General features: G+C 34.8%; 1 protein-coding gene across 6 annotated transcripts in view; it reads left to right on the top strand.

Annotated features, from left to right (window-relative positions):
- The window catches only part of ETV1 (ETS variant transcription factor 1), a 96254-nt gene that overhangs the window by 2520 nt on the left and 68018 nt on the right, over window positions 1-25716 (top strand). For 4 of the 6 annotated variants that reach the window (XM_025872975.2, XM_025872974.2, XM_073898893.1 and 1 more), the window contains 2 exons: window positions 1386-1433; window positions 10590-10643. In XM_025872975.2, coding sequence (XP_025728760.1) covers window positions 1386-1433; window positions 10590-10643 — 102 coding nt within the window. Of the gene's footprint in view, window positions 1-1385; window positions 1434-1643; window positions 1956-2588; window positions 2729-10589; window positions 10644-25716 lie in introns of those variants that run through there. The other 2 variants (XM_073898894.1, XM_073898895.1) reach the window with 2 other exon arrangements.

The following is a 25716-nucleotide window of genomic DNA, read 5'->3' as shown; positions in this document are numbered from 1 at the left end:
GATTTGGGGCTGAATCCCCCCTCTTTACCTATACCCCCACCCTCAGAAAGGAGAGGAGCACTTCAGCCTTAGCTTAAAAATAATAATCTTTCAAATTACTGCATTTAACTGAGACTTTTACTTGGAGCAATTAACATAATGTGACAGTTTGCATTGGAGGATATTTTATGGCCCTGTCACAAAACTAATGAAAGAAGGAAATAAACACTTAGCAGTGACATCCTTCTTTTAATCATTCTTTTGTGTTTAAGTACTCTTGTCCATATGGCACACAACTAATCCCATACACTGAGGTAACAATTTTAAAATATCCAACACCGTGGGACAAAGTAAGCAGCTAGGTATACTACTTAATTTCTCCCTTCTACTTTCTTAGAAGTTAAATAAACAATGTAAATCATTGTTTGCTTTCCCATTCCCCATACACTAAAACCATTTACTGTTATCAAACTTTTCATGGATGATTTTGATGACTACATGGTGAGGTCATAATATCTTGTTTATAGGCCTTCAAGTGTTCACTGAATCATAATTAAGGCCTAATTTATAATTAGAATACCTATTTGGGAAATTAGGTTACAGATTTTTTTTTTTTAATGCACTGTTAGGAGGTCAGTATGTTATAAAGTATTCCAGCCATACGGGAGCATTCATAATGAACTTAATATACTTAGATTTAATTATCAGAGTTCAGTTTGCCATTTTGATTAGGCATGTTGAATTCTGAAACTTAAATCTTCATACATATTGGACACCCTCTCTCTCCCACAATGACAGAATACACAGTTTTGGACTTGATAATAAACAGGTGCCAGGAAATTATCTCACTTTGACTTTTGTAAATCTATTAATGTAGAAATTTTCCTCTAAGATCTTGTATTTAAAAGTTGTCCCTTTTAGTTTTGAGGCATTGAAACTCAAGACATACAGTGCTTTAAGAATTATACCATGTACTGTTTCATCTTTTCTACAAGCTTCAGAAGATAAAAAGAAAGTGATGGTCAGCCTTTCTACTCTTTCCTCTGCAAGAGTTGACTCTATTTAAGAAAGGTTTGCGCGGATAGACACACCTTCACCTCAGCCTTTTTGTGAATCCTGGTGTATGTGTGTCTAGTGTCCCTGAGCTTATTTATTAAGTTATTTGTTAAAAGGGGAAGATATTGCCTTCGTTATTTAATTCACTAAAAGAATTTAAGTGTTGCTTAATAGCCATTAAAATGACAGGATTATTGAGCTATTTAAGTCATGAATCCTGTTTTCTTCTTATATTGACTACCCCCCAAATTAAATTGATACTCAGTACCAATTTCATGACAAACATTTCCATTTAATGGAGCCTAAAGGTTTTTCAAATCTTTTGTTTATGTCTCTGACTTGTTTTTTAGAACTCTTTCAAGATCTAAGTCAATTACAGGAAACATGGCTTGCAGAAGGTAAGGCAAAAAAATTGCTTTAAAAGGAGGGGAAAAGCAACTCTAGAAGGGGGGAAAAAAAAAGTCCTGAACTTGCTGTCTTAATGTTCAGCCCAATTAATTGAGCTCTAAAAGAGCCACCTCATGTGTCATGCATACATTAGAGTCTCTGATGAGTTTGTCTTTGGGGAATCCGGGGCTGCACTACCCAGTGTCATCACAAATTACCAGGAGAAATTGCTTCCAGCTCACAATCACATCTGCTTTTGGCAAGAACTAATGCACCAAGACTTCAAGTTCTAAGCCTCTGTTCAGATTTTAATTGCAATTGATCAGGTTTATATTATTGTACCTCGAGAGACCTCCTAGAGCCAGAACCCGGCTTGCTGTTTCTTTTACAGCAGCGCATATCATTATTTGGTGTTCTGGTGGAGGACTTTTCTGATGGCAGAAATTAGTTTCTCTGGGTTCATCAGGACGGGATGCTTCAAGATTTAAGTGCAAGTGTCTTCTTTCCACCGTGTTCACAGCACAGAACGTTAGGTGTGTATCCAATACTTAGGAAATCTATGGCTTTAAAAGAAATCTTTGGGGGATTTGAGGATTTAAAGAAAGGTTTTCTGTTTGTTACTGTTATGTGATATTTGCTGAAATTGATTTTTGCTTTTGTGTCACTTTTATTAGGATTTATTTAATATAGCAAGGTGACGTGTAAAGGCATTACTCTTGTTTTTAATTACTTTTTAGTAAAATTTTGTGTTGCAATCTATTGTATCTTTTATTGGGTGAAACTTTATTTTGTAGGAACAATGAGATACTGCTTCAGTACAGCTTAATACAACTTGAGAAATGCCTAATGCTGAGGGACTTTTGTTGGTGTCCATAATTTGAAATTTTTCTTTTGGATTTGTCATAAATGTGAAATACTAATTTTGTCCTATGATGTGTTTTATGGGAAGCACAAAGAGAAAGTTATATCTATTTAAGCATTGAGTATGATTTGTATCTCTGTCTGTATGTTATCTGGGAAACATGCAATTTTTGGAACAGATTTTTAAGGTTGTTAAAACAAGGGAGAGAGTCTCTTTAAATGGAACCCAAGTGTTGCTATTGCTACTTTGAGCCAGACTGCAGTGCTTTATCGGTGGTCTTGCTTGCAGTTCATCAAGTTGCTGTTAGCATGTAAAATAAGTTTCTTTGTTTTGCTGATATTCTAGTTTTCCAAAAAGCTTTTGCAGTCTTTATAGATCTTTTAAGTTAAACAGCTCTTCTAGTAGCCCTTTGAAAGGGTGATTGTATTTGCGTGTTCATAAAAGGTAAGTATTAATGAAAATTTTAGTTATATTTAAAGGTCATTTTGCTTGTCTCTGTAAATGAAACTTATTGCAATAGATTACTTACTATTGCAACATAAACCATATATTGAAACCTAACTTTTTCAAGAAAAATTTGCAGAGGTCCTTGTGTTAACTTTGATCTGTTAGTTTTGCAAAGTTGAAGATTGTGAGGACATTACATTCATGAGGAAATTGGTTCGCTTACCTAAAATAACTTGAAATATCTATTTTAATTGTTCTCGAAGATTTGTTGGTTCTTAGATGTTTAAGTCCCATTGATTCCAAGTCATTGCAGTTGCTGGCAGATTTTGCATGTGCATAGCAACTCTGTTTCTGGAATTTTAAAATGTGGATTCTGTGAGAGACTCTTGCCATTTTATAATCAGTTTTAGTACAGTCTCTGACTTTTGACTTGTTTTGTTTATTTGTCGCTCGGTAAGTGATTTGAATAACTTATCCAAGTTAATCTTTTAAAACTCTGCACTGAATATATTCTTACCCATGATTTTAACATACCTGTAAATCAGATTTGAAGATTTAACTTTATATAAAACAAACCTAGAAAATGACTGATGTATTTGGAGGAACATGGACTTTTACATAGAAAATAATTCATAAGCTTAAATAAGTTAAGGAATTAATCCTCGGGGTGTTTTATTGAATACCCAGGTGGGCGACTGTTTGCAAACTGGATAAGACTGCATTTTAGAATAATGTAAACAGTTTTCAAATTAGTTTACATTAATTTATCCTATCATGATATAAGCAAAATATTGTTAATAGGACTTTTAAAATCTAATAATGGAAAGAGAGTTCTTTTTTTTTTTTTTTACTATTTGTTAATAGACTGCATATTTATTTTTATTTTTAGCAATTCTATATCATTATATTATTTGCTTTAGCATTTTAACTTGACTTATCCCACATCTTGAACCAAAAGAGATCTTAAAACTACGCTAGGTTATTTGTAGCTAGATTTGTTCATTTCTGTTCTTCTGGACATCCAGAAATTAAAACATTGCCAAATTGGCAGACTAGGGACTGTTTATATATTTCTTTTCATAATGCTTGGGTAGCCAAGAAAGTGACCATGGAATTTTAAGGCATCTTGACCCTTTTAAAAAAGATCATTGGCAATTAACTGAGTTTCTCTCGTGAGTTAGAATCCCACTGAGAAGTTATACAGGTCTAAAAATCTTATTAGACGTGAGAGTCAAATTGTGTCAGAAGAAAATCATGTTTTTAAAAAGTGATCAAAGCCCTGAATACTTGGGAAATGATATATCTCAAGATGTTTGTTTTTTCTTATAAGAATTTTTATAAATTAGATCTGAAGTGCAACATATGGATTAGTCATAGGTAAATTATTATGGATTATGAAATGTCTTTTATGTCTAAGGACAAATTAGGGTAGATAAGATAGGACTTTGTGAGGGTGAAGGTTGGAGCCAGTATTTTCAATTTGCTAAAGTCCTGTAATTTGGGGGGATGCCTGGAAATATATTTTTAATTTCCAAACGGAGATCAAAAATATGTAAAGGATGTAACTTTGCATTGGTATCACTTTCTGAGTACTGACACTGCCATTTAAACATTTTTAACGTATCTACCACAATTAAATATATTCACACCTCATCCTGAAGAAAATTGAAAAGATAACGTTTTCAGTGACCACAGTAGCACTTAAAAAAAAAAAAATGATGTGTCTATTTTAAAATTTTGCCATAGCTACTTTGTGTTATAATTTTACTATGTACAATTCTTTATTGATTCTTTGTCTTTTGAGTTAGATTGCTACTGACTGAAAGGCAATTTCCATTATTTGATCCCATGAAATCATGAGTTTATATATCCATCCTGTCAGCATCATGGTAACGTCTTATTCTTAACAGCCTGTTTTAAGTGGTGCTTTAGTGGGTGGTGTCCTAGAAATTCATGGTTAAAATGGACCCTTTTGTGTGTGAGGGAGAGAAACAGAAGGATATAAAATTGAGTTTGAAAAGGATTGCATTCTTCTAAAATTGCTGATTAGAACTTACCTGCTAACACAACTTGAAGAGAAATAATAAATTTCATATGTATCTAACATAAATGCATAGCAACTTTTGAACATGGTTTTTGGTGCGGATCTAGACGTTCTTGAGGTTCCCTTTCATCAGTGACACTAAGGACAAAAGTCAACAGTGATTCGCTGCCCCAGAGTGGGATGGTTTTCAGTGGTGTGACATAGTAAGTCAAGTTCCCTGCTGCCCCCACACTTGAAATCAAAGTTTTATCTCCAAGAACAACCTTTCTTCACCAAAGGTTATTACTTCATGCAGACAAGGCTTTTCTTTTTTCTTTTGTTTTGTGTGACCTTCAAATAGTAGGTTGACTTAACAGTAGAGATGTCATTATATCCTCTCCATTTACTTCAATGGCTGATACTAAATTTACATTCAAAATAATTTCTCACGAAGTTCCTTTAAATAGTGTGAGCTCTTGTTTCTCGCTCTCCATGTCATCCACAATGCCCAGTAGTCATAATGTACTCACTTTGATTTTTCAAACAGTTATACTGTTTCTTGTTAAAATGGAACATAAATTGGGTATGTGCTCATTAATTTTTTTTTTTTTTTGTGCTACGGTGAGAGCTAAACACTTTAAAAACTACATTATTTTATGTGGTTTACATAGAAAAGGAAATGAGAATTAAGCATTAAATTACAGAAGTCCATACTTGATTGAGCAAGAATCATTTTGTGTGTAGGGGTAGGGGTTCTACTACTCTTTTTGTTGTACCAGGAAATACTCTGAAATATGAAAGGGAGACTTCTTATTTGGACTTGATTAAAAGATAGCAGGTGGAGTAAATTTATTATATTTGAAGTATTTATTGGAATTACATAAATGTCTTTTCATCTAGGGTCTACTTGCAAAATAAAAAAAAAGTTTGTTAAAAATAGAACTTGGATGTGGTATAGCTTAGATACACCTTTTCCAGAGGGTCCTAATCAGTATTGATGAAATACTGCTTTTCTGGTTCAGTTATTAGAAATGTGTCATTTCTTGAATTTCATGATATAACTTCATTTCCTTTGACCTGTGTAGAAGCTTGTAATTAAAATCAATAATAATAATAATAATAATAATAATGTCAGACCTCCACAGTACTAGGAAATAGAAACAACAGCTCTTAAGCTATGCTTGTTTCCAAATCACTGGTCAGTATAGAGTTAGGAGTGGAAGCTGATGTGAGACTGAAGACAGTTGAAACTTACTGTTTTCCTTCTTTTAGAGGATCAAGTATTAAAGATGTTTCTGTCATGGGGAAATAGCCCCCCCCTTTTTTGTCTCTTTAAATATGTTTATACTGTTGTATTAATGCTTATACATCAGTACAATCATTTTTAATTTTAAAAGCGGATGTGGTATAAAACCAGGCTTAGTGGCTTCATGATTATTTTGTTCCATGGCTTGAAGCTTCATTTCGGGATTAAACAGAATACCACCGTGCAAAGGTTGATTTTCCTGTTGTTTTACTTTTATTTAAAATAAAATTCAAGTTTATTCAGGGAAACTTGTTGCTAATTCTTTGATTCAAAATGAAATGCTACAAAGTTCGGCAATAATCTATTATAATCTCAGGATAAAGAAAATCTGAATAATAGGCAAGAAAAATAAGACATTTCTTCAGTGACTTTTTTCCTCCCTTGCTCCCTCCACTCTCTTAGTTCCTTCCTTCCTTTCCTCCTTCCTTCCTTTTTAGTTTTATACATTTATGTTTTTGTGATAACTTACTCTATAAAGCCGGATGGGTTAAATATATATATATATATATATAGAGAGAGAGAGAGAGAGAGAGATGTCTATCTAGCTATAGATAGATTTAATTCTGTAAACTTGTCATTTATTTAAATGTATACCTTAATGGATCTGAGCTGTATTTGGGATAGAGCAATAAAATTGGTGTGTTTATTGCAAGTTCACATTGACTTGCTTTAGCTCTCTGGAAGGGTGTGACATGAAAAGATTGCGGTTGGGCCACATGGCTCATGCTGGACTGTGTTTTTGTGAATGGAGGCAGAACTCCAGTTCTGCCTGCTTGTCTGGAGGAATTGCTGAGGAGATCAGCTGTCTCATTCACAGGCAGAAAGAATGACTCATACATCTTCCGCCTTGTTTGGCTCCAGGTCATTGTTACAGTGGATAGAACTGGTTTTAATTAAATATTAACCCCTTTTATACTTGACGTTTGTTCCATTTGTAATTTTTCCACTTTTTTCCAAGCTTTAAAAGAAAACTCCACGGACCTCTAGTTTGTAAAGAGCGGGGGCTTTTTACTTGCCTGCAGCCAACCTTGGAAAATATTTAAAACTCTTACCTTTTCTTAAGTTGTTAGTATTTCAGTTGAAAGTTTAAGCATACAATAAAGGGACTCTATTTAAAAATTGCCGCCACCCCCAGAAATGTTAGTTAAGAAAGTATGCTGAAACTGAAAATGAGGGTTAGTGATTCTGTGACATCTAGATCATGATTAAAATTTTCATGAGTTTGTTTCTTATAATATGTATTGCTATGCACTAAAAGAGAGAGAGAGAGAGAAAAAAAAAAACAACTTTGGATAATCTAGGTAAAGCAAGGAGCAGAGAGAGCAGATACTACCCTTTTAAAGCCCGAGTCCTGAGACTTGATGGCAACTTGTCTATTAATGTGCAATGAACTGATAGAGCTGCTCCAGCTATTACCAATAAAATCCACATGCTTAATCTTCTTGAAAGCCTTTTATTGGTCTTTTGGTCTATACTTTTCCCCCTTGTCCTTTCTTATTCTTCCCCTTCCTCTTTAATTACATAGTGTGGGGAAACATTTTCATTCCCCAAAGGTGATTAGTCCAAGCCTAGTTTATAATAGATAGCAGTGAAAATAGTGTTTTTTAAAGGTTGGCCTCTATGGTTTATTTTCCACTTTGGAGTTGGTATGGCTTGCCACAAATTTTCAGGCGGCTGTAGTTTGCTACTTCACAGAATTCCCGTGAATTGAGGAGAAAAGGAAACGTATGATATGAGTGTGGCAATACTTTGTCATATTTTCCTTGCCCAGATCCAACGTGTGTTTTTCGTTAACTGCTTTCCTTTTACTCTAACTTGAAATTAGAAGTATACTTAAGCCTTTGTCTATTTAAGTAGCATGCTGCTTCATTTGGTCTATTCCGTTTCTTAAGATTAGCTTCTGTGAAAATGTGAGTCATATGTTTTTTGTTAAAATGCTGTAATATGTTCAGGCATAAGTGTGAAGTATTTATTCAGTATGTTAAGGAGTTAGAACAGAAATAGCAATTCTTATAGCAATTCTTATTCTTTTTACAAATTGTTATGGACCTATTTTCTTTATATTTGTGAAGTATAACTTCCAGCTTCTTCTAAAATTTGGCTTTTCCCCCCCATGCTTATCCCAACACATACCACATATCTACCAGTGATTTTTATGTCTTTCTTGCAGTGAAACATATCACAGAGTTGCAGTTTTGTCTTATGATGTGATAGTAAGGAAAAAATAATGTCTGACCTTTAGGACATTCATACCAGCATATTTAGTTACAAATAATTTTTGTTACTTACCAGCTATTTTTAACTATTCCTGTAAAGAGATATTACATTTTTATTAGATTCTTGTAAATATTGGCTTTTTTTAAAAGCATAGTAATTGCTGTGGTTGATAATTTTGCATCTCCATAGTTATGTCTGTTTAGCTGTTAATTTAGGAGGAAAACCAAAACATGTGGGTATGGTGGAAAAAATGTGTAGGATTTGGTTCTGTCTACCTGCTGTTATTTATTAAATAGATATTGAAAACATTTTTGTATTTTTTTGGTGTGAAGACTTACTTTAAAGGCTATTTCTCCACTTAGATGAATCTGTGAAAAATGAAGCTTGCTGTAATGTCAAAAATGTTTACAGTTAAGAGAATACTAATGTACACATTTTAGCTGTTATTTTTATCCCTTTCCAATATAATTCAGGAGAAGTGAAGATTTTAAGCTTGCATTGTAATGACTGAAGTAGTTTTGTGTGTGTGACTTGAAAGAAATGGGTGGGAGGTGAGGATTTGGAAAAAATAAGTAACATTTAGGATTTAATTTAATCATCACAGAAAACCCGTATTACCACTATTAAACTGATGAATAAAATACAGTTCAAACAGGTTAAAATAGTGTACACACTTTACACAGATAGGAAGTCATAAAACTGTGACTTGAAGTTTGCATGGCTTTAGTTACTCATGGTAGCAGACGTTAGTGGAATGTGAAGAGGAGGAAAAAAAAATCTCTTCTTCCATTGTATGCTGATCATTTATAACTTGAGAGAAAGTTCTTAATTTTTTTGGTGGCAGAGGAAGGAATTTGTCTTTATTTAATAAGCTGATGTATTGGTGTACAGACAACATTAGGAAATAATTTAATGTCAGGCTGTATATATTTTAACAATCGGCAAGATGATCATTGGCTCTGCTCTTAATAACATGACATAAGTTTTATTCAGCCAGGTATTTCTGCTTTTAAAAATGTGATTAAATAAGCTGATACAAAAGAATAATCTTATCTATGTTGTATTTCTTTTTTGTATAAATTTTTAAATACAGAATTTCTTTTTATAGGGAATTTTTTTTTAACTCATTCAACTACCAACCTGAAACTTTTTCCGCAGAGAATGATTATATTCATAAACATTCACCATTCACAGTAGGCTCTTTTTAAAAAATTAATTGACATCTATTTTAACATGACTTGACTGGATAAAATATTTCAGTATTAGATATTATTAGTAAAGTAATACTAGTAATCAGATCATAGCTAAAGTTAAATAGGATAGCTCCTCTATTTTTACCAAATTAAAAGGAACTAACTTCTATTTTATGTCATTTATGTGTATTTGTGTTTATTTGTGTGTGCACTTGAAAGTTTGTTTTAGTAATATCTTGTCAATTTGGAATAGGTTATTTTGATGTCTAAAATCAACCGTGATGAAAATATTTTAGAAGTGAAAAAGTGTACTTGTGTTTTGATTGCTGCCGAGTGCATTAAGTCCTTGCTCTTTAGTATTTTTTTCCTTTACTAAAAATAGGGAAGTTATTTGACATGAGGATTGATTAAATAGTGATATTCTTTTCACGAGTGTCGTATAGTTGCCAGGAAACTATTTTGCATGAAAAGATGGAATTTATTTTTATTATTTATAATTTTATTATTATGACATAATCACTACAATATATTATTTTCTTCTCTGTGACCAAAATCAATGGATATGCTTTCATTAAAAAAAAAAAAAAAAACTCTGTAGCATATTTCGGCCAAATTTAGGTCAAGCACTTTTCCTTATGGTAGCCTCATTTGCAGTTGACTGAATATACCCAAAGCAGGCATTCCCATCAAAGCAGAGGGATGTGTGTACGTGCACATCATTTGAAAGGATGCTCTAGTTAATATAGTTAGGCTGCTGCAGCACTAGCAATGGATACATTGAAATACTTCTTCATTCTTGCAAAGTAGCCCCCCTGCTAATAGAAATCCTGTAGCTTCTTCTATTTTGTATGTCTCTTTTATTTCCATCTGGCATGTGATATTCAGAAGGACCACAACTGCCACAATTATATTTCTGACACTTAGGTTTTCTCGTTGACATCAATGGTTGCTTCTATTTTCCCTCCCAAGTATTGCTGTCAATACCATTTTAAATAGGAGCTCACTGGCAAATAATCATAGGTTTGATCTGAGCCGAGAAAGATCTTACTTTGACATTCCTTATGCCTTGGCAGTTTCTCTCTTAATTTTTTTTTAATTTTTTTTTTTTTTTCCCTTCAGCTCAGGTACCTGACAATGATGAGCAGTTTGTGCCAGACTATCAGGCTGAAAGTTGTAAGTATAGTATGACTCATCTCTTGAATTTTTCTGTCTTTCTGGTTTCCTTCTTTCATTCTTTCTCTTTGGTTGGTTTCTACCTCCACTGTCTGTTCTCATGTTATGTTGGTACCTTTTTAGCGTATAGTCATGAGGTGATTCTATTTGTCAAGTTGTGACATCAGCAGAATCCCTGTATGATCTGAGCGGAGCTCCAAAGAGTAGCTAAGGAAAACTGTTTTGATTAAAAGATGGTCCTATTCTGTGTATTTGGTTAATACCTTTGGAGAAGAAATAGGGTGTGACCCATGAATGTGCAAATGTTTACATCCAGCTTTTTGGTACGTTCATGAGAAAAAGTCTGAATGCTGATGGGAGAAAGTCAGTAGTGAAGATCTGTGTGAGACTATGTATTGAATAACTTATAAAAACTTGTTGGCTTGTATTATTTTACATTCACGAACTTTCACCTGCTTTGATGTAATTTTTAGCTTCATTTTTGGCCTCCTGGTTACAGTGACACAAATGGAAGTAGCCCATAGCTTCTCCTAGGCTCCCTTCAGTATTTCTTTCCCTGAGCCTTGCTCCAGGGCCTGTCAGAGAATGCGTGAGTTGTGATTCATGGGATAGTCGCCTCCCAGTAATCCCTGAGTGAGCATTATGCCCGTATAAACATGGCTGCCTCCGGCTTTCCTCCTCATATTTATGCTCTGCCATTCTACCAACTAACTGTAGCTGTTGACCTGATGTGTAAAGAGTAAAGAAAGGGGTATAAATGCCATCTTGATGATGAAAGTGACCTAATACATTTTCATTCTGTTAGTTACCACGTAGAGCTCTAACTTGTTTCATTTTTCCGGACCATTGACGGTTTCACAGGGGGCAGTATCAACAGCAACTAGAGATGCTTACTGCCTTACAGCTTATCAAACTCATATTCTCACACGTAATCTCACACGTCTAATACCAATACCTATGTGACTTCGAGGAGCAGATGTCTGTGAGCAATGTTTTCCGCTTTTCTGTTTGGTATTTTAAATTTCCCAGGTGTCAAGGGTTGGTTGTAAGAAGTTACATCCAGATTTCCTCCTGTGTTTTAGTTCAGCTTCATTAAAAATTTTTTTTGTTCAATTGTGGTAAAATATACATAACAGAAAATTTACCATTTTAACCATTTTTTAAGTGTGCAGCTCAGTGGGACTCACATTGTTGTGTAAACATCAACACTGCCCACCTCCAGAACTTTCTCATCATCTCATTCTCAACTCTGTACTTAAAAAAATAACTCCTCACTATCCAACCCCCTGGTAACTGATGTTCTGCCAGATTGATTTTTGATCTAAGAAGAGAATTTTATGTGCTGTTTGATGTCTGAATATTGTTATTAGGCAATTTCAAGAAGCCTATTCAGCAATGATATAGACCTTGATTAGATACCCTTAGAAATTTCCAGAAAGATGACAGCCAAGGATGATGGCTAGGCAAGGCCTTCCTTTCTTCTTTAAAATGTGGGAGGGGAATGGTCACATTTCCAGAATTTCTCTTTCTGTGGGACACTGGAGTTCTTTCTAAAAGCTAAACCTGTCATCTGAGTGGGAGAATTATTCTCATTGAGTCATTTTACATCTGAAGAAACTGGTAATGGTTCCAGTACTATACCGAATGCCAGGGTAAAATCACTACCAGAAAGAAAGTTTTGTTCCTTTTCTTATTTGACCTCTTTTCAGTTTTTCATATTCTTGACTCTTTTATCTCCTTTTAAACTCTTTCTTCTCTTGGTCCACCATGGATGGTTTTTCCTTTCTCTTTTAACTACTTTGATTACTTCTTCTCCCTCCACTCATCTTCCTTCCCTCCACTTTCCCCAGGGTTCTGTCCCCAAGGCTTTGCTCTTGTCTAACATGGGCCATCCCTGCACAGTCACATAGAACTATCTGTGATGATAGAAATAATCTGTTTCTGACTATTCGGTATAGTAGCTGCTAGCTACGTTGCTCACTGAGCACATGAACTGTGGTTAATGGGACTGAAGAAATGAATTTGTTGTTTTATTTAATTTCTATGACTTTAAATTTAAAGAGCCACACGTGGCTATTGGTTGCTGTAGTGGCCAGCACACTTCTGTATAGTGATGTCTCCTACACTGTTATCTCTGGCCTGGGTGTCCCCCTGCCCCTGTCTACTGGGCATCTTCCCCTGATCCACCACGTGATCCTTGTGCCAAGTGAGAAAAAATGAAACACCTCGGGACTCAACCCTCAGCCCTTAGCTAAGCATCGGCATAAAACACCATTACACGTGTTGCTCCGTGGACAGTTCCCACTCATCCAGGCCAATGTGGAAATTATTATTATTATTTTTCCTGATTAATGTCTCTTTTGTACTTCCCTTGCCTTTCCGAGTTGATGGCATCACCATCTAAGCTGAAAATCTTTATCTGCAATTCTTCCCGGTTCTTTACCATAGACCTCCACTTGCTTACCAAGTTGTTGATTCTACCTTTCAAAAATATCTTAATTTTGTGGTCTCTACTTCCCTCTATTTGACTGAGTTCACATCCACATTCTGCCTTGACTGATCCCGTGAGTAAGCCTTTTGGTGGTGTTCTTTTCAGTTTTCCCTCCTCCCAGTCCATTCTCTGCAGTGGCATTAATGCATTGCTGTCTGACCTTGTTAATTTTCTCCTTAAACTTTCTTCAGAACAAAGTCCTACAGAACATTACTCTACCATCTGGGCCTTGACTTGCTGTTTCAGTTTTAACTCTTGCCATCCTAGCACCTGGTTCCTCCCTGTCCCCTGAGCTTGAGCCCTTCTAATTTTTCAATTCTCCAAACAGATGGAGCTGTTTTATGTCTCTCCGCCTCTGCACATGTTGTTCATTTTGCTTTATAAACTTTTACTTTTCCTTTGTGGTGTTGGTAGAGCTCCTATTCCAGACCTAGCTTAGACTTCACCACATTGAAGTCTTTCTTGACTTTTTCTTGCTACCCTTACCTGCAGAGTTAGACTCTACAGTATCTTATGTCTTGTACTCACTGTAACATTTTAGATACATGTATTTCTTCAATAAGACTGTAAACCTCTGGAGGATTAGGAGCATGTCCTGCCTAGCATGTTATAGAAGCACAGTAAGTAAAATTGTGATCACATAAATGTGGTCAGCTTCTTCATGCTCTTTTCCTCCTAAGTGTTTTCAGAGTCCTAATTCCCTTCTTAAGGTAGAAAATATATGATCATGCCTTAACACGCTAGATGTAGTCTCATTCTGGAAAAACATGCTAAAACCATGAATGTTTAAACAAACATTTTTCAGAATGCTGAGGTTTTATTTTTCTTCAATAATGAATATTTACAATTTAACAAATATGGCTCCGGGACTTGTGAATAAAACACCTAATTTTAAAGGAAACCTCTAAACAAAGGTAAAAATAAATCTGAAATAGTCTAATAAAAAGAAAATGGAGGTGTGCTTTATTTCACGTTTCCACTGACATAAAGGACTATTGTTTGAAGATGGTGAACAGCTAATTTCAATGTTCATTGAGAACAGAACAAAGGGAAATGATTCAAAAAGAGAAATAGGGTATATGGATTAAATTCTAAGGATTTCTGGATGAAGGAGGTTATCAAATATTGGAACTGAAAGGTTAGATTGTCTGCTAAATGCCTTTTACAAATGTTTGATTCTTCTCTGGTAGTGCTTAGTGGATCAGAGGGATCCTATCGCTAGGAATAGAAAGAAACCCTGCCCCCTCTGTGTGGCCCGTCTATAGACTTTATGGGGCTGTTTTTTTCAAACATAAATAATCAGATTTCCTTACATACCTCAATCAAATAAAATGCCTCTCTTTATTGCTTTAGTCCTTTGGTAAATGTAGGTTAGGAGAATGAACAGCCGCAGTCTGTTCAACCCTGGATTATAGAGCATACATTTGACCTTCGTGAGGTATAAATGTATGTGGAAGAAGAGAGAACAGAGCGTTCAAAATTGTGAGAAATGAGATTAAACCATAACACTTGGAGATTCTCTAAAAATCTTCCCATTCTTTACTTTTACTTACAAAATGTGTCAACTGGAAATCTAGACTCTAAAGACCTATAGCTTGCTGCTAACCTTTGAAGGATGCTGACTTTTGAAGCACTTATAGACAGTGAAGGCAAATGAAAACAAAAAACTTCCTACAAGTCCATCCTGGGAAGTGAATGGAGGCTAAGAGAAAAGCTTACTTGGCTCTAACAAATTGTTTATTTCTTAGAAACAAATCTTTTCAGAACTCAGACACTCTGCTGTAAAAAGCAGAATTACTCTAAGATATTCTTTAGTCCAGAGGAAGTAGAAAGCTGACTTTTCAGAAAAAAGAATTTAAAGAGTATTTAGAACATAAATTAGCCTTATCTTTCCAAAGTAGACACAAATTTATATATAAACTGAATTTTTGTAATATGTGTTTATTAATAATCTTACATTTTAAATCACATACTTTAAATGTAGTTATAGCACTCATCTTTTGAAATCTACTACCTCTCATTTTTTTTTCATTAGAGTAATATGTTATAATTTTTCCACCTAGTTTGTTTCCATTTGGTTACATTGGTTCTTTTCATTGTTTTCTCTACAGTGATTCACAGGATAGATGATGTTCCCTTTACCTTTTACCTCTTCCCAGAACAGTCCCAGGGGTATAAACAGAGTTATGCAAAAATTCCCAGCAGGATAGGTCTTTATAACTCTACTCCTTTCTCTTGTACTCAAGAAAGAACACTGGAATGCAAGTCAGTTAGAATAGTGTCATTAAAGGAATAACAATAACCTTGACTCTGATATGTTTATATATCAGAAAGTAAACATTAAAAGTTTGCAAGTTTGCAAGTTTGCGTACTTCGACTGAAATTTGTAATAGGGTACTAGTGACCCAACTGAAAACAATCAGGGCAAACCAGCGTGTGGGATCTCAGCTGTTAAAGCCACTATTACATGGATGAGTCTTTGTTCAAGTAAATAAAAGTCATAGCTATACTTCATTTTCTTAGGAATTAAAAAAAAATCTAATAGTACTTGGGTCCCTTTTGCAGTTACATCGGGAGGGGGCGGGGGGCAACTTAACAGATAATGATTACCAATCTGCTTTTTAAGACACTGAAGTCAGAGAAGTCTCTGTGCAGACCCTGACTAAATAACTTCTTTTGTGTTAACCTGTCCTTGCCCTGCATTGGGAAGTTCCATTGGTGGCTTGTGTTCCTTACTTTTCTGCTTTTCTACTAAGCCACCTTCTTGTGTTGTGTTCCTTTCTACACACATAGTGAGTACTTGATAAAAGTTAGCTTTTTATTACTAATTTTGAAACCTTTCTTGCCTGATTAAATTTTTGGATATGACTGGCCGGGAAGACTTTGTCTTTCATTCCTACGGCTTCTTTTACCCGAAGGTGAGCATACATTCAAAGAGGAAGTCCATTTCTGGGATTTGAGAACATGAGTTTGTTACTGTGTCTTGTTTTCTTCAAAAAAAACAAAACAAAAACAAAACAAAAAACGAAAACAAAAAACTGAGGCATGTTTAAACATGCCACTGTACAGACTCAAACTATCCACTTCAAGGATGAATAGCCTCGTGCCTTCCTCATCTTAGATAGTATTACTTGAGATCTAAGCTATAACCCGCTCTTGAAGGTTCTGTTTCCTTTGTGTATGGTTTTTGTTGTTTCAGTTGTTTTGGGTTTATTTGTTTCTTTGTCTTTTTTGTCTTTCGCTTTTTTCTTTTTTATATTTTATCAAAGCATTATGTTCACAGAGTGGGGAATAAAAACACAAATAAGATTGTTCAACACAGTCCTGTTCTCTACAGCAACCTTTTTTTTTTTTTTGATGCCTTTCATTTGTCCCGCATGCTAAATAATATCCATACGCTGCAGCTTCTTGATTTGTCAATTTTAGATTTTTATCTGGCACCCCGTTCAGGAAAATAAGCATTTGAGATGTGTTTTAATTATTTTACTAAATGTAATGAGCTATGGAATTCTACATAAGTCCAGTAATCTTATTCACATTTGAGTATGGACAAACATTTGGGTAGCTTGTTCAAATGCAGCTTCATGTTCCCTGTCCTATGAGAGTTTGCCCTTCAGGTCTGGAGTTGGGCCCTCAAATTTCTCACGAGCTGTTAGATGATTCTGTTGCAGGCTTTCCGTGCAACATAAAGTTAGATATGTTGCTTATCATGTCATTTACTTATTTGTGGAACAATGACAGCAGTATCAGTCTTGGAATTAAGTTGTAGGATGGACTCCTGTTCATGTATACAATTCATTAAGTGATAGAGTTTCTGAAACTTTTTATAGAAGTAATACACTTCATTTTGTTATGTAAATATACTAGGGAATTAAAAAATGAAGTCTACATAAAAATGATATTGTTGACATTGTTAATTTTTATAATCTTTGATAGAGTTTTTGTATTATCCAGTTCCAAAGATGATTTTTTACTTACTTTCCTTTACCCTCAGAAAGTGCTCACTGTAGATCCCTGTCATACTAGAATCAGTTCTAGTTTAGAAGGAATCCTCCCCTTGCCAGTTAAGGAGAACCAAGCATTGGTGGCGCTACCGTGTTCTAGATGCATCCACTGGGGGTACTCATCGCCCGACGGTCTACTCTTTCACTGTTAGTGCGCATCTCACCTATGTTGGGCACGGTTTAGAGTCCAGTGACCACCTTTTCAGCAAAACAAACATTTTGGTTGGTGCTTGATTGTTTCACAAAGAACATATTTTTCAAAGGAAAATAAACCCAGTGGAAAAAAAAGCTACCTTTACAAGAAATTTTGTTTTAGATAACATCCTGGAAGTCTGTCAAGTTCCATAGAAGAAACAAACTCTAAATCATACACCTCAGGCATGTCAGTTAACCTTTATTTACTTATCTGTAAAATGACAGGGAAGTAAATAATCTCTCAAGCCCAGAACACATTATGATTCTATGGCACTTCTTCCACGTTCAAGGAAAAAAAGGAAAGATAATATCTAAATACAGGGAATGCTTGCTGAATATAAAAAGGTAGATTTTAGAAAAATCACAATGGTGAAATATGTGTAATTAGAAATTACTGTAAATGACTATATATTTATAGCTAGAAAATTGCATCAGTTTTAATAAAGTCTGTTCAGGTAGATCCTTTTCAAAATTGTTAGTTTTATCAGCTCATTCTTCTAAGGTAGATAGTTCAGATTTAATGCCAAAGTGAAAACCAAAGAACAAAGCAATGCCAAACCCCCCACAAAACTAGAGTTTCTGGCTATATTACAGCTGAAAGCCGAAATTGTATATTTCACCCTAAGTTTTCAGCTTTTTCTTTCCTGTTTTATTCATCCTCTTAAATTTTGCCTTTAGTTGAACACATTGTCCTAGAAATTCACTTCAGAAACATGATCAATGGAAGTATGCCAACAAATCCTTTCCACTTACCCTGCCTATAATTAGTAACAAATTATTTTGAGACAAGTGATCTGTGCCATCTTCGGTTAAGTTTTGCTTAATATTAAATAAGTATATTGCTATGTGATTACTGGAGTGATTTGGCTGAGAGCCCAACAGTATTTGTTGGAAAGTTTAGGTAAGGGATGATGGTGGGAAATTGTTTGCAGAACCAAATATTATATTCTTTGTTCCAGGGTTTTTAATATACATACATACATATACTTATGCATAGTGGTGATTACGAATGCAAACATTTGCTAGTGTTTGCAAATAAGGCCAAAGCAGTCATGAAAATGACTAGATTTCTGGACCACCATTTCATAGAACATGTAAATGTTACGAAATCAGATATAAAGAAGAAGTAATCCGAGCTAAAGTAGTACATGTAAACCTGCATGTCCTGTGTGTTTAGTGTTTTTATCATTTTTATTTTTATCATTTTGCCACTTTTCCCCTTTTATAACGTTAAACATCTAATTGAGATGCACAGTGCATATTTGCTTCTGTTATTGAATTTTCTCTTAACGAGAGTTTGTGCTGTGTCTCAATAAGTAAAAATGGTTGGTTTCATGTGGTTGCATTCCCCCCCCTTTTTTTTGTAGTGCCAAAACCCAGGAATGTACCAGTTATAGTTGCTTTTTTAAAACCTGATGAATTACACCCCAACAAGCATTACTTGCACTTGACAGTAGCTAAGGGTGATGTTAACTCAAAACTCAATTACTGACAGTATATCAGAAATGGCTAGATTAAAAATCCTGTTTATACAATGTCTGATTAAACTTTAAGACAGAAAAAGTGCCTTTGTGCAATGATTTTATATGCAGTCTTTGACTCTTACTTAAATCTAAGGTTTAGCAAAGACGTTCATTTTGCTGTAGATGCCACATTGTTAAACCAGTCAGAGGCTTGTTTCATAGTTGCTCCTAGTTTTTGACTTTACAGTCTTATTAGGGGAGATTTTTAAATCCCTAAAAGAGACTTGAATTGTGATTGCTCCTTTATTTATGTCTTACTATAAGGAAATCTTGTATTCTTATTTCTGTTTGCAAAATTGGAATGATTGTATTCTTAGAAATGTAAGCCATATTCATTATTTTGATTTTTATGATTTAAAATGAGTAATAAATCTTAATAGTGTAACAGTTCTCATTTTACTTATGAGATTTTAGTTTAAATTATTTATTGATACAAATGTCCGTAGTTGTATTTTTTTTATTGAGGGTGTTAAGTAGGTTGACAAGACTCTAAATGTTTATTCATTTAATGAACATGTTTTGGTCTGTCCTTTGCCCTGTTCTGTCTAGGCACTGATAATACAGTGCTGGACAAATAAGAAAAATACCTCTGCTCTCATGGAACTTATATTCCAAACTGCATGGATTTGAATAAATAAAGTCTTATTCATCCCATGTCAAGGGATGTGGAGTTGTATAGGGGTCAGCATTTATGCAGAGACATGGTATATTCAGATGCTGGTCTATTACATTCTGAAGAAAATGTGCTTATTACGTTGTTTTGTTTTTTGTTTTTTTTTTTAATTTTATATTTATTTCTACAAAAAGCACTCTGTTTCAAAGGTATGGCCACTGGATTTTCCAGTGGATTACTGTCATTGGCTATGTCCACACCTCTTTAGCCCATGCTTAAATCCCTGTGATAGGGACTAAGAGGGTTGGTTATCTTACGTCTCTTAATAAATCATGTACTCTGGTGGCAATTATATATGCAAAATACTGACCTACTCTACTTTTTGAGATCATACTCATTTTAAAGATTCTGTTCATTCATGAATCATTTCATTTATGAATGTCATTTATTCTTTGCTTATCTTAGAATTAATGAATTCTGTGTGGTCATAAATGCTTTATATACATCTCAACGTTAATATTATTTAAGTTGGCTTATAGAGGATGGATCACGTCCTACTACACATCTTTGTATAATTCTCATTTTGTGGGTATTCAGTGAATTGAATGACGAGCTTCTCGGGTATTTAGAGTCTTAAAAAAGTGTTTTAGACATATTCATGCACAGGTGGCTTAAGTTGTCTGAAATCTAATGCAACTATTCTGCTTGTATTTTGCCATGTTTTGTTTTTTCTTTGAGGGATAATGGAAAGCCATTTGCATTTATGTAACATTATCAGTGATCAGTCTCTGTTAACAGATTAGGGCTCTCTAATAAATATTATTTGATACTCCTATCTCAAAATACATTTCTCGGTAATCTCTATTTAACGCAACTACTCTGAAATAACTCGGTATTTTTTCCCATTTTTTATAGAGAAACGTAGGGCATAAAATAATCAACTAAGGCCTCAGGTGATTGAAATCATATAGGTTGGATCCCCAGCTCCAACTTGCATAGTCTAGGAACATCTCCTTTCCCCGAGGGCCAGTACTCAGCCCACTTGTAAAAGTTTCAAAACTGTTGATACTCTTTTTTGGGGGGTAGCTTTCCCCCCCTTCAGTAGACTCCACGGCCAACATAGAACCCAACTCGGGGCTCGAGCTCATGACCCTGAGAACAAGATCTGAGCTGAGATCAAGAGTTGGACGCTTAACTGACTGAGCCACCCGGGTGCTCTGAGAGATGAAAACATTTGACCTCTCCTTTGTGCACCAACTGTTACTACTCTTAAAAAAAAAAAAAAAAAATTCATCACTAACAGAGAATGTTCTTCATATAGGACATGGATATTGTTTGAAAATTCTTCTTATTAAGGCATGATAGATTGAGAGGGACCAAGAGAACCTTCCCATAGGGGTTTGTCCCAAGAAAGATGTTCTGTGAACTTATCTGAGCTAATAGCTATGGTTGAAGGAGGGTGGGAGGACTTGGTACTTGGAACTGTCCCATTTCTCATCTAGGCTCTAGGGCTTGCCTTTCCCTGCCTCAAAGACTTCCTCTTATCCAGAATTTGAGAGAGATTTATGATACATCATATATTTGCCTGTTGTGTAACTGCAGTTTTTGTCTGAAAATGTTTCAGACATGGTATATTTTCCTCACTGTGGGAGAAGAACCTTTGGGCGGATGATGAAGTAGTGACAACAGTAGAGGCATCTGTGTTAGTACTAGTCAGAGTAGGAGGATTCACGGAATTCCCAAAGTCATAGTAAATATTCACGAGAACCCCAGAGCAGCAGAGTGAAGAGACATCAGAGATTAAAGATCTCAGTGCTCTTGTTTTAAAGATGAAAAACTGAAATCCAGAAAGGTTATTTGGCTCTGTGATTTTAAAACAAGAACGATTGTATGCCCTTACTTGTGTGTTGGGAAAATAGCAAATAAGAATTATACAAACTTAGATTCTTTCATTTATTGGTGACCTTTTCTTTATCAAATACTCTATAACACTGGAGTAAGAAATATTTTTGTCAACCATTTTCTTGTTAAAGAAGGCACTTTAAGCTTAGCTACCTCAATAACACAAATATATTTTAGGAGGGAATGAATTCAATTCAATATCTCGTTATGCCAGTTTTTTGTTTATCTACTATATCAATTTTGATGTATTTGTATATAATTCATAGTTTACAGTCATTTAGGTTTTTCTCATTATGATCAAGTTCTATAAGCCAATACCAAATTCTGGATAAATTTTGATCAGAAAGAAATATATCCCCCCCTTTGCCCACTTTTCCCCCGAACCTTTCAGTCCCGATATTTAAGGCCCAAACATAAGATCTTTATCTGAGATTTTCTTTGAGCCACAGAGTAGCCAGCAAAAGTTCTGTCAAATACTATTCAGCAAAAGTTCTGTCAAACCCCTGGACTCGGTTAAAAATGGCTCGTTCCTATCAAGATGTATGGGTAATATTGAAGTGTTATCTTCAGTAGTGTTAGCTTTTCCTTTGAAATGGCAGTCACGCTGTGAAGTGAACTCTTACTGCTGTTTGAGGTTGTTTTTCTCCAACCTCATGGACACAACAGCCTTATTATGTTGATTTGATTTCTTGGCACTGGGGCTAGAATGTCACGTGACACGGTTGTCTCAACTCACGGGTCTGCTGGGAAAGCCAAGAAAATGGATGTCATTGCTCTGTGTTTCTGGATGTTTTGCCATCCTGAGCCTCTCCACATTGTTTTCCTCTAGGATAATCAAACCTTGTATTCCTTTTTGAAAGCTTTCCTTACATTCACTGTTTTATTGCAGATTAGAGGCTGGTGCTTTAGAAGGTTATCAGCTAATCAATAAACTTCTGTCATCTCATCTTGTGATAAAGCTGTCTCATTGATCAAAGTGAAAATTTAGGCCCTTGGCTTTTAAATGGCAACTTCTGAAGGTTTGGATAATGTGCTTATGGAATCTATAGAACTATCTGTTTATGTATATTTAGAAGCCGTCAAATGAATTTATGCATGTGTGATGTGCACATAAGGAGACCCACATACACGAACTTGTTTATTTTATTTTAAATATTACATTCTTACTTTTCTTAAATTTTTTGTCAAATTTTATTCATCAGCAGCTTCCCACCCCCATCCTCTTTCTCTCTAAATATATGAAACCTTTTTTGTTGTTGTTGTTAGGACTGGTATAAAGTGCCTCCTAAACCCTTCATGCAAAATTGCAATAATTGTATGCATAGTAAAATGCACACAAATGCTGTGATTATGAAATCAGAAAAAAATGTACTCTTATTTTTATATTAACCATATAGTTAAGCAGATAACAGTTTTAGAATCTATAGATCTGGCATCTTTATTTTGGTAAAATGCAGCATTTTTTTTTGGTTAAGAACCAGAAAGCATTTTTTCCTCATAATGAAAAATAAGTTTAGACAACAGACATTCATAATGTCAGGTATTGTGCTAGATCCTATGAAATGAAAGATAAAAACAAGAGTAGCGATCATCTCAATCTCTCCTTTCCTTTCCTTCCCTCTTTCTCTTTCTTTTCCTTCTTTCCTTCCTTCTTTCCTTCCTTCTTTCCTTCCTGCCTGCCTGCCTGCCTGCCTGCCTCTCTCTCTCTCTCCCTCTCTCTCTTTAACAGTTGAGAATTCATACATCAGAACCAAGACTCATCTTGGAACATTTGCTCTTATACATGGTGCACATAGCAAAATGTGGGAACCACTCATTTATTGAAATGCTAGGACTCTACAAGTGAAAAAAAATTCATATAAATATTTTTGCCTAGTGCGTGTGTACATGTATAAATTTATATGTATGATATAAATTAAGGAAAAAACCCCATAAAATGTTTATTTATAAATTTCTTCTAATTTATAACATAATGTACAAAGCAACACATATCTGGAAAGCAAGGGTGGAGTAGACAGCTCTCTTAGTTCCCTATTATTCTGTGAAAATCTTCATCCTCATAATTTGAATTGTAGAAGTGTGCTTAAGTTCTCTGTATACATAAGCCTTCGGTTTCAGGAATCTTGAATGTTTGCTTAACAAAATAATGGTGCTCTCAGAAGAGAATTTTTAAATTTTGGTTGGGACATTATTTATCTATAAGCATCATATAATTAGGTCAGAAACATATGCTACTATTATGCTGAAGTTAATCGAACATCCCATTTGGCATTTTGTCTGATAGTACTTTTTACTATCAGACAAAATGCCAAAGTACTTTTTACTATTTTTAAATATCTCTTCAAGCTCTTATATGGTATGAATGCTATAAACACTAATGTCATGTAATATGAAGTGATAGGATTCTCTCAGGGGATTGAGTACAGTGTACTACATACGAGCAAGGTATTGGACCTTGGACAGTGGGGTTCAAATTTCTGCTACTTAATAGTATGTGACCTTGTAGAAGCAGTTTTACCTTACTGTGCTTCAGTTCCTTCCTGCATAAAACAGGGATGATAATTTTACCTTCCTCTAGGATAACTTGAACCTTAAATGAGTATTAGACACACAAATATACACACACACGTATAACATTGTGTGTTTATATGAAATAGACATATATGTGTGGACATAAAAGGCAATGGTATAAGCTTTTATTCCATATATATGCACAAATATATATGAAATATACAAAATAAACAATTCACGTTGTAATTTTTATGATGAAATGCATTCATTGTGATCCGTTTACTTTTCTGTGTTGTTTTTGCCATACTCAGAAATGATATCTATACCTGCCAACTTCTAGGCTGTTTCTGTACATCCTGTAAAGTAATTTTAGGAACAACTTGACCTTCTACTGTTGATCACACTGTGCAGTTCAGTACTTCTCCACAGTGACACTATCAGAAGACACTCAGAAGTGTTTGTTCAAACCTACCGTTTCTTTGACCACAGGGATTTATAAGCAGAGAATTGAGCCTGAAGACATTCGGTACTTGTAATACTGGCCCGGTTATCGGATCAGTTAACCTCTTATGTTTAAGATTACGGGTTATGAATTCTGGTTGATCGAGGACACTCTAATTTGTGGGTCTAGCAAAATTGCCTTCATCTTCAATGTTTTTGTTGATTTTGAAGTTGATGTATTCACTGAAAGGAAAAAAAAGTGTTGATTTTTCAATTAAGATGCAACCTTTACAATGCAAAGCAATAATAATTATAGTGTTCACTCAGCCTGAAGAAAAAAATTTCACTAGTTAAATAGCAATAATCAGGATGAGAACTGTATTAGAAGGGTGCTAATTTTATGATCATCTCTTATTTAAATAATAAAAATTAATCCACAGGACCCTTGCTGTAACACCACTTGTGACGAAATGATATTTGACTTTAGAGATGGCCTTCTGGAAGCCCCTATGAAAGTAATTGGCTGATTAAATTGTGAATGACCTAAGATCATCCTTATAAAATAGCTTCTACTCCAATGAATCAAGTATTAGGCAGTGGTTTGTCTTCTACCAGACTGGATATGTTTGATCCAAGGCATTTCATAGGGATTAGCATACTCATTCTTCTGGGATAACAAATTCTTATATTTTTAGTTTCCAAGGAAAATCAAAAGCCACAGGAAAAAAAAAATTCAAATTTGAGAGTTTCAATAGTTGGCCCCTGAATACTAAATGTAAGAAAAACAGATTCTAGCCATACCTAGAATTACTAACATTTGAGGATTGTTCAGCACTGAAGGAAAGATCTGGAAGTAGCTCTAACCTTACAAAGCGACATGTTGGATTTGGATCCCAGCTTGTGTAGGTTCACTTCCTAGTTCCACAGTTCACCATTTTTGTGATCTTGGACTAATTACCTAACTTTTTTGAGCCTCTTAAGTAAAAGTTAGGGAAAGTGAATGGGTTGATGTAATGATTAAATGAGATATTTTATGTCAAAATTTTGGCACACGGGTTAGTATTTGATAACTCAGTGGTTCTGTAGAAATAAGACATTGTCAGTGTATATTTAACATATATATTGTTTTGAGGCTAGAGGATTTCATAAGCTACAGGTTTCAAAAGAGTAACACCAATAATACAGTTAAAAAGAAATCAAAATGATTGCATTTGATTGATTTATCAGTGAAAAAGTTTGGTTTGTGATGTCATTTCCTCTACCTACCAAATGCTACTAGGATAGCTAATGTAGATAGCTTGAATCAGTAAATTGTTCTCCAAAAAGTAAACATTAGCTTTCTTTCCATTTTGCTTCATTACCAACCCAAAGGGAGGAAACATTACAGTTGTGG

Source organism: Callorhinus ursinus, unplaced genomic scaffold (genome assembly GCF_003265705.2).
Source record: "Callorhinus ursinus isolate GAN/ISIS: 27379988/994484 unplaced genomic scaffold, GSC_fseal_2.0 scaffold12, whole genome shotgun sequence".
In the NCBI taxonomy this organism is placed as follows: Eukaryota; Metazoa; Chordata; class Mammalia; order Carnivora; family Otariidae; genus Callorhinus; species Callorhinus ursinus.
This window is presented reverse-complemented; position numbering and strand designations above follow the sequence as displayed.